The sequence below is a fragment of the Sparus aurata genome, chromosome 21, assembly GCF_900880675.1.
Source record: "Sparus aurata chromosome 21, fSpaAur1.1, whole genome shotgun sequence".
In the NCBI taxonomy this organism is placed as follows: domain Eukaryota; kingdom Metazoa; phylum Chordata; class Actinopteri; order Spariformes; family Sparidae; genus Sparus; species Sparus aurata.
Window position 1 is genome coordinate 12763328 of NC_044207.1, and position 9661 is coordinate 12772988.

General features: G+C 38.8%; 1 protein-coding gene across 1 annotated transcript; it reads left to right on the plus strand.

Annotated features, from left to right (window-relative positions):
• The first annotated feature begins 351 nt into the window (after positions 1 to 351).
• On the plus strand, positions 352 to 8425 carry LOC115572137 (sodium- and chloride-dependent GABA transporter 2-like). Its single transcript, XM_030401962.1, has 15 exons — positions 352 to 476; positions 1413 to 1611; positions 1920 to 1989; positions 2069 to 2209; positions 3589 to 3673; positions 3769 to 3901; positions 3989 to 4123; positions 5186 to 5289; positions 5376 to 5500; positions 5695 to 5807; positions 6488 to 6625; positions 6829 to 6931; positions 7041 to 7141; positions 7324 to 7494; positions 7588 to 8425. Exons 2-12 carry the CDS (start codon positions 1570 to 1572, stop codon positions 6862 to 6864), a joined length of 1122 nt encoding a protein of 373 aa, XP_030257822.1. The 5' UTR covers positions 352 to 476; positions 1413 to 1569; the 3' UTR covers positions 6865 to 6931; positions 7041 to 7141; positions 7324 to 7494; positions 7588 to 8425.
• The last annotated feature ends 1236 nt before the right edge of the window (positions 8426 to 9661 follow it).

Consider the following 9661-nt stretch of genomic DNA (forward strand, 5'->3'; position numbering starts at 1 on the left):
ATGACAGCTTAATTGAAACCAAATACACTAGTTAAGATTAAATAAAAGTAATCTTATGTATATTTCTTTTCTCTCGTCTTTATTTGCATATGTTTGAAATTGTAGCAATCCAAATAAACAGTAAGTAATCGATTTAAATTACTACTTTAATATTCTAATTTTACACATACTTGGATTACATTACTGACTGCATTTTTTAAAGAGTTTATCAGTAACTGTCTCAGAATACATTCTTTAAGCAAGCCTGCCACGCCCTGGTTGGCTTTCCCTTGGCTCAAAAGCCTTCCCCTTGATTGTATCTAGTCTGTATGATCCCTGTGTGAGCTCTTGTGTGTCTAGCATTCCAGGATATTCCCAGTGTTCATTCCCAGTCATTTTGGACATATTTTTAATATCCCTGGACCTTGCCTGGTGTTGTTTGACTTTTGGACCGTGTGCATCTGGATTTTACATTTACTTGCCTCCTTACCATTCCTGTAAGCCTTTTGTACTTGGATTTCGCTTTCTTTTCTCAGAAGTTTAAGAAGTGTATAAATGTAATTCAGCTAACAAATGACTGTATATATAATCTTTAAGACAATATATGATCATTACATACATATGTCCTCTGGATATGTGAAAATGGGTATATAACATATTGGGCAGCATGGTGGCACAGGGGTTAGTGCTGATCCCCCACAGCAAGTACATGCTAGGTTCAAGATCTGGCAATGCCTTTCTGTTTGCATGTTCTTCCCGTGTCTGCATTGGTTCGATTCTGACTCCGGCTTCCTCCCACAATCCAAAGACACGCAAAAGGTTAAGTTAATCGGTCGCTCTCAAATTGTTGATAGGTGTGAATGTGAATGTAAATGGTTGTTTGCCTCTTTATGATAGACATTGTAACAGACAATGGATGGATGGAACATATATGAAATATCCATTTTATTTTGTATGATGTGCTGTGGCCATGTATGTGACAATTTCTATGTAATTAATATATGTAGAGAGAACTGTTATAACATAGATGAAATACCCATAGTAAAATTTGCATCTGAGTCTAGGACCTCTTTAGTTCACAGAAGTACAGTCTAAATAGTTTAGCAGGTTTTAAGACAACAATAGGTGGGAAGTTTTTTTTCTGTCTCCCAAGAAAAGACATTTATATGGACATATCTCTAAAAGAAATAGCCAAGATCACACTTACCACAGAGATTTTAAACATGGGATTCTTTGCTGTCTTTGCTGTCTTTGAAAGAGAACAACAAACGCGAACATTTCAGCACAGTCAACCTGTTAAAATGTAACCATGACATGGTTCATGGATAAGGGCTGATAAAGAATGCATCGAGTTAAAATGTAACATTTGTTGTACAGAGCTGATAGATTTCCAGATTTCAACTAAAGAGTTTTTTTTTTTCCACTTTCACCAGAACTGGTTGATGGAGCAAGCAGATAATCAGGAGAAGAATTTGATAAAAGATGACACCAATCAAAACAATGCTCCATCAAAGTGCGATAAGAGAGGCCAGTGGGCCAACAAGAGCGAGTTCCTTTTGGCAATAGTCGGAGAAATTATTGGTCTGGGAAATGTTTGGAGATTTCCCTATCTGTGCTTCAAAAATGGAGGAGGTAAGAGCTTGATTAAACGTCTCAACTATAAGAATAATAAATGTATGGGAAAAAAAGGAACAATACAGGAACACACACAGGACAAGTTTCAAGTTGGCATAGTCTACTCCAAACATCAATAGGACCCTGTTAACACCCACTGTTAACATGTGTTTTGGGTGAGCTGATCATGGTGGAGTAATTGAATAAGTTCACAGGTGGCAATAGAGTGTATCTCCACATGCATGTTGAGTGACCACTTATGAGCTGGTACTCAAATTTTTTTTTTTTCTAAATGTTATAATTTTTGTATTTATATATTTATATAGGTATCAGTGGGACAGTTGACTGGTCAGGGTGGAATCACATGTTGGAGGAAAATATGTCCTTTATTTGAAGGTACTCCTGCTATAAATGTTAGAAAACAAAGATTTGTGCTGATCATTATTTTGTGAATGATAACATGTTTCTGCCCCAGGCTTAGGCTATGGCAGTCAACTGCTTGTGCTATACACTGTCATGTATTACATCGTCATCCTGGCCTGGGCCTTCCTTTTCCTCTTCTCGTCCTTTCACACTGTACTCCCCTGGGCCAGCTGTAACAACACCTGGAACACAGGTACATATGTACAATATACTCTATGACATTAAATCTCTGAAAACGGCTGGTATTGTTTTCACCTTGTAAGTGTGTGTGTGTGTGTGTCTTTGTGGTCCTGGAGACACCTACTGTAGCATAATCTACCACAGAGGCAACTTTAAGTGTTGTGCCAGGTGTTTATACTGTATGTCTGTCTTTCTGTGGACAGATTTAATTACAGCAATGTACAACCATGACGAATACAGTCATGAAACAGTACGCGTGTGTAATTAAAAGTAAGCCCAGTTCTGAGATGGATCTGGTCTGAGCAAGGGCACTGAAAATAGGAGGGTACGAAGCATGGACCTAGGAAGCATTTGAAATATGGGTGGGACAATCAAAAAGGAAGTTCTGGGAGTTCTCCCCTAGACAATTTCTAACAGAATAGGTGCCATTTCCTGTATTCTGGTACCTTTTCAATTTGTTGATTGACACTTTTATCTGGATGGAAGCATGACACAAATCATGGCTACACTTTTATCCCGACATATATTTGAAGATATTAAAAAGCCAGAAAAAAGTAAAGAAATGTATTTGATGTTTTTGGCTAAAAATATGATTGCTAACTTAAAATCCAACAGATAGAATCAAAAAATCTAATTCAACATTCAACATGTGACACAATAACTCACAACAATGAAGGGGGTTGGCGCTTTTGTTGTTCTGTATTGCACAAATTTCTTAGCACACTCGTCTGTTTTTGTGTGCATTCTATAGTATGTGTCAATATGCGTGGTTGCAAGGCAGCAATGAAAACAGCAATTTACTTGATTTAGGAATTTTTATGTGGATGAAATGGATTTAATAAGCACTGACGGAGTGCTGAGCAAATAAAATAGTGAACAGTGTTCAGTGTTTTCTACATGGTAAAAGTGTGTTTGTGTTTGTGTATGTGTGTGATTGTTGGCTAGTATAATGGTTCCAACACCCATGGTAGGAATTTGGATTTACCACATCTTCCTCTGTCTCTAGGCCAGTTTCATCAGCACGATAGCATTGCCCAACCATGCAAGATGTAGTCATGGAACTTTACAGGTGTAAAGTTCCAAAAATCAAAAGAAGGGTGCGGTACAACCCATTGGTAATGAGTAGTTGATATGTGAACATGTTGGATGTATTGAGGGTAGATACCATCCGCACAAACAGCCTCCTCTTCCTCCTTACATGTGTTTAAGTATAGAAATTACAGTGCCCACATATTAACAAACAAACATATGAACACCTGGCACAGTAGTCCAAACAGCTTCCCTGTGCGCAGGAGCTGCTCCACTCTCACTCACTCACACACACACTGACACACACTTCTTGTATTGCAAACTTGTATTCTAACCCGTTATTCCTATTTTTCCCACAACCAGCGGACTGCGTTGATTATCAACTGAATCATTCATCGCATGAAGACATTTCTCAAAATACAACTTCTTCAGTTGTAGAGTTCTGGCAGTATGTTTTTCATCTACCCGATACTGATTTTAAAGCAGTAATTTCAGAGAATTACAAGGGTATATGTTCCTCTACATACAATGTGTTGTGTTCAGGAGGAGAATCCTAGGTTTGTCTGGAGGAATTGAAGAGATGGGAAGTATCCGCTGGGACCTGGCTGGATGTCTTCTGCTAAGCTGGATTATATGTTACTTCTGCATCTGGAAAGGAGTCAAGTCATCAGGAAAGGTGAGCTTCAAAACAATAATATGAGAAAATACGGTTGGACTGAAATAATTCATGTCTATTTTATCTATATCAATGCTCTTCTTTCAGGTCGTGTACTTCACAGCCACATTTCCTTATGTGATGATGTTTGCTTTGCTGATCCGTGGTGTGACACTTACAGGGGCCATAGATGGTATTCGATTTTACCTCTCTCCTGATCTGACGCGTCTGGCTGATCCACAGGTGAGGGTTAAATGCTGGTGCTTAGAGTTTAAAATTGTATTCCATTATTTATACATTACTACTGGGTCTTGACGCAAAAGTCACTATGAAAATGAATGTGTTTTTCTTCCTGCGGTAGGACATACAGTAACATGGCAAGTGATTTGTACACTATTGCCCACTGCTCCACTGCTTTTTTTTTTCTTCTCCTGATTGATCAGAGAGCATGAAATGTGCGGTTTTGCTTTATTGGGGGGGGTCTTGGGGGGGTCAGAAAACCGGTCAGTATCTGGTGTGCTACCATTTGCCTCATATCTCCTTCACATAGAGTTGATCAGGTTGTTGATTGTGGCTCCTCCTCCTCAATGGCTGCGCGAAGTTGCTGGATATTGGCAGGAACTGGAACATGCTATTGTATACGTATCGTATACGTGTCATATCCAGAGCATCCCAAACATGCTCAATGGGTGACATGTCTGGTGAGTATGCTGGCCATGCAAGAACTGGGATGTTTTCAGCTTCCAGGAATTGTGTAAAGATCCTTGCAACATGGGGCCGTGCATTATCATGCTGCAACATGAGGTGATGGTCCAGGATGAATGGCACAACAATGGGCCTCAGGATCTCATCACAGTATCACTGTGCATTCAAAATGCCATCAATAAAATGCACCTGTGTTCATTGTCCATGACATATGCCTGCCCGTACCATAACCCCACCGCCACCATGGGCCACTCGATCCACAACGTTGACATCATCTTGTTTAAAACAACAACAAAAAACCACAACATTTAAAAAAAAATGCTCTTTCACTCAAATAATATATTGCTGATAAGCATTCCTATTGTTTTTGTTATATGTTGTCTAGTATGTAGTTGGCTAATCTTACTTTTATATGAATGCTTTTCATATAATTGTAACATTTTTGTATTGCAAATTGAAGTACTCAGTAGCTGTGCTTTGAAAAGTGCTTGACAAATTAAGATTTTTACTCTAATATCTTTTTTTATGCTCAAATAATAGAACTACGCAATAACAACAAAAGACAAATACATACCAAATATCACTTAATTTCATTGAAAGGTGTGGATGGATGCTGGGAGCCAGATCCTGTTCTCTTATGCTGTCTGCATAGGCTGTTTGCCAGCTTTGGGAAGCTACAACAAATACAACAACGACTGCTACAAGTAAGGACAATAAATATATTTTGCAACTGCTGAACCTTGTTGGTTTTTACCTCAGTATACAAATCTTAATCTTATTTCATTTACAGGGATGCATTTGCCCTCTGCCTGTTAAACAGCGTGACCAGCTTTGTCTCTGGCTTTGCAGTCTTCTCTGTCCTCGGCTTCATGTCTTATGAGTTAGGTGTCGACATTAAAACAGTGGCTGAATCAGGTATGACGTTGCAAGTAATACCAAGCATGGCCTGGATTTCCTGCCATTTGTAAACTAACTGTGAACTCCAAACCCCCCAAAATATTTAAATATAGATAATCAGTATAACTGTCTATGTAATTAGCCTCACAGTACACTGCAGTTCTACCCATTACACCTCAAATATTTTGGCATCTGCCTTGTACCACATTTAGGTCCTGGCCTGGCTTTCATTGCCTATCCTCGGGCAGTCGCCATGATGCCTCTGCCCCAACTCTGGGCTGCCTGCTTCTTTGTTATGATAATCTTCCTTGGATTGGACAGAGAGGTGAGGTGTTACCATTAAATTGTGGTAACGACTTGTAGATAGGATGTGAAGTTACAAAACAATTGTGAGGTTAATGTAGGACTCAGGCTTATGGCTTGTGTTGTGGTAACTGACAATCAGTCGATTGTCTAGTGCAGATAATAGTTGGTCAAAACACACAAAGTTTGACACAATATTTCTTTTCTAGAATTGTCACACATCAGCAGCGCATAGATGATGACTGAAGAGAAGCAGTCTCACCTCATCCTTTATAATATCAGAAACCAATACACATAATTATAGCAGTCACAGAGCATTTCACACAGAGGGGGAATACTGTGCTGCAGCACTGGACAGTATGAGAGGACTGGTGCGTTTTTGATCATTAAAGCATGTAAATCTATTCTAGTAGTAGCTCAAAATAAAATTATTAACCTAAAAAAGAGAATGATATGTCTCCTTTAAAAGAGACCCTGATATACTTATCTTCTAATTGAACTGACCTGGCTATTGTGTTTGCAAGTACCTGTTGAAGCAGCCTGACAAGTAATCATGAAAAAACCCAAAACAAAAGCAGCTAAATGTTTGGAGCTGTGTATTAATTCCCAATGCACGGCTCATTTGAATCAGTGTCAGTGGGGAGCTTTAGCCCATTCTGTACCTGTACCATTCCATTCTGTTCTGTCTTTTTTGACCCACAGTTTGTGTGTCTGGAAGGCCTGGTCACATGCATATCTGACATGTATCCATCCTTCTTCTTCGCTGGTCATCGACGTAAACTTCTTCTGCTGGTCATCTGTAGTGTATCCTTCGTCAGTGGTCTCTTTATGGTCACTGAGGTGAGTGTTGTTTTGTTTATAACATCTGTGTGTTCGCGTTCTCTGCTCTGTGGTTTCCTTTGCACCAGCTGGAAATGCATGCAAAGTATTGCCTCCTGCATAGAAACAACTGAACAGATTATATTTGAATTATCTAAAAGCACATTCTCCTCTCTCTGTCTGTTGGGAACCTTCTCTCTCCCTTTTTGACTCATCGACTGCAGGGAGGACTTTATGTGTTTCAGCTGTTTGACTACTAAGCCTGCAGTGGGATCCCATTGATTGTTTTTGCCATTTTGGAGTGTGTTTGTGTAGGATGGGTCTATGGTGAGCTGCGTTCTCTGTCTCATCCTGTCAGTTAGCACTAAGCAGGCATTTCACCATAAAGTGCCACGCATCCATTTATAATGACATGCTTTAAATGTCCGTCTCCAAGGTGCTGATCGTTTCTACAATAATATTACGGACATGATTGGCTACCGCCCACTACCTTATATGAAATACTGTTGGAAGTACGTCACTCCAATTACAGCTACAGTAAGTAAATAAAGTGATTTTTTTTGTTCCTCTAAGTTACAGTGGTGTAAATAACACTGTAAAAAATGCACAATGTGTGCACATGCATATAAATAGATGAACACAACTGACTTTGTTTCCAACACTAAGCTCCATTCACAAGGCTTCAGTTTTATTTAACAGTTGTGTATCTTATTTCACAGGGCATTTTGCTCTTCTCTCTGGTCAAATTCGGCCCTCTCAAATATAACAACACCTACGAGTACCCCGGGTGGGGACATGCCCTCGGGCTGTTACTTGCATTCTCTTCAGTAATCATGGCACCGCTGTGGTTTTTCTACAGTCTGGCTGTAGCTCCAGGAACACTAAGACAGGTACTCTGACTATTACATTTGGACATTTTACTCTTTTAGTCAGTTTGCCGTGTGGGGGATTGATGGCGACTCTTGCCTTTCCTCTCCTCACAGAGACTGAAAGCTATGACGACTCCAGCAGATGATTTGATCACAGCACCACTGAGGAGAACTCTCAGCTCCGTAACATGTCCTCCACACACAGAACATGAACTGTGTGCTCTGAACAGGGGTGCAGCACAAAATTCTGGACCCTGTGTCTAGACATCCTCTATAGGCCCTCACCTAAAGCTGCGATTTCACGAATGTACATTCAGTGTAGTACCCATTGTACCCGAGGTCACTGAACCTAAACACAAAATCTTTTTTTCATTTCCACTGCCAACAAAATTGGTGTTAACTCTAGAGAATGTGATGCATTTATTAACTGACAGTGATCTATGCGGTACATTATTATTTTTCCTCTGCTCCGCTCACATTCAAAGTCTACTTTCTGCAGCTTGCCCTGTCTTGCTCGACCACACACACGTGACGCAGCGCTTGCAGGTTTGGTTTCTTATTACAACAAGGAAGCCAACAAGGCTGCTTTTTTATTTTTGTTTTACCTTTTACTCTTCTCCTTGATTATAGGTAATAAAAAGTCAGTGTTAAGTGTTTTAATCAGTAGGTAGTGTTTATTTACACTAATATCTCAGAGTTAGATAACTATAACCAGAAGATCTAAACTTTATTAATCCACAGGTGTCTCAGGTGTTTCGGGGATGATGATAATGGGATAAATTCAGATACATTTGGTGTGTGTTGTTGTTTTGATTATTGCTTTTATTAGTCTTAAGGTTTGCATACAATTCTAAAAGGAGTCGAGAATAGTTCAATAAAACTCCGAGTGCAGCTTTATTCGTTAGTCAGACAGGTATGGACTCTACATTCAAAATAAACCCTGAAAGACAAATTCTCTGCTGAGTTCACTTCATTTCATTTCTTTAACATTTCGTCTTCCCGTGTGAAACTCGTTTTTACCACAGAAACAAAGATCTTGAATAACTGATTCAAGCCCAGGGGGTGTTCATTATATAACCGATATGGGCAAGCCGCCAAGAGAGATCACACTAGTCCTGAAAGCCTAGGTGGGCTAAGGGCAAGCTACTTTTGCTTACTCCCTCATTCGTAATTTGCTGTCAAGAGCCCTGCAATTATCTGCAGCTGGTTTAAAGAGAAGATCTGTGTAGAAATCTGTGTTTTATTTCATATTTAGCAAAGGAATGAATGAAGCAAGTAATCTAAGTAAGTTAAGTATTAACTTCATGTTCAGTTTGGGTGAAGAAGAAGCAGTTTTGTAGATTTGCAGATTTGAAGAGTTGATCACTGAGATAAAAATAACGTGCCCCTGTGATAACTCACATAACTGGTGTCATGTTTTTCTTGAACAGGTTCTGAGGTTTTGATAAGTTTTTACAATAGGGTACATTAATCCACATTATTTAATGCAGTAAACATCAACAAACAGTTCATTAATGAGTCTAGTAATCATTTGCCAGTGCTTTTCATGTTAATGAAGGTATTCACTCTCCATGATTTAATATTTAAGAAAGATTTTATTAGTATTAGTTAGTAAGACCATATACCAATATTTTTTAGAACCTTAATTAACCATTAAAAATGTTAACAAAAGACATTTGTTAACAGATACTTAAGTGCTTTTTATTGTATTAATTAATTGTTAGTTACTTACTGTATTAACTCATATCAATAGCATCTTCAGAAACTATTGAATTATAATACTTAGTAAATGATTACTAGACACATTAAATGTTTATTGTTTAAGGTCATTAACTCATGTCAATTAATGTGCCCTTATTGTAAAGCATCACTGATGTTTAAGACAAATCCTCTGCCTCGACTGAGCCGGGCACATTTGTCCAGCAGAGGGGGGTAGATGCTAAGATCACCAAGGCAACTGTCCTGTCCAGTCAACAGCTGTGAGGGGTCATATCTTATGATGTCCCCTCATACATTATTCATTCATAATGTGATCACAGACAGTTTAGTGAATTCCTCAGAAAAACATTTAAGTTTCGAACAAATAACATGTAACAGTAAATGTAGGATAAATTAACAGTGTCATACTGTTATATGAAAAAGGCCAAAAGCCCTCAAACATCTTACTTATCTTCTCTTCTCAAAAGAT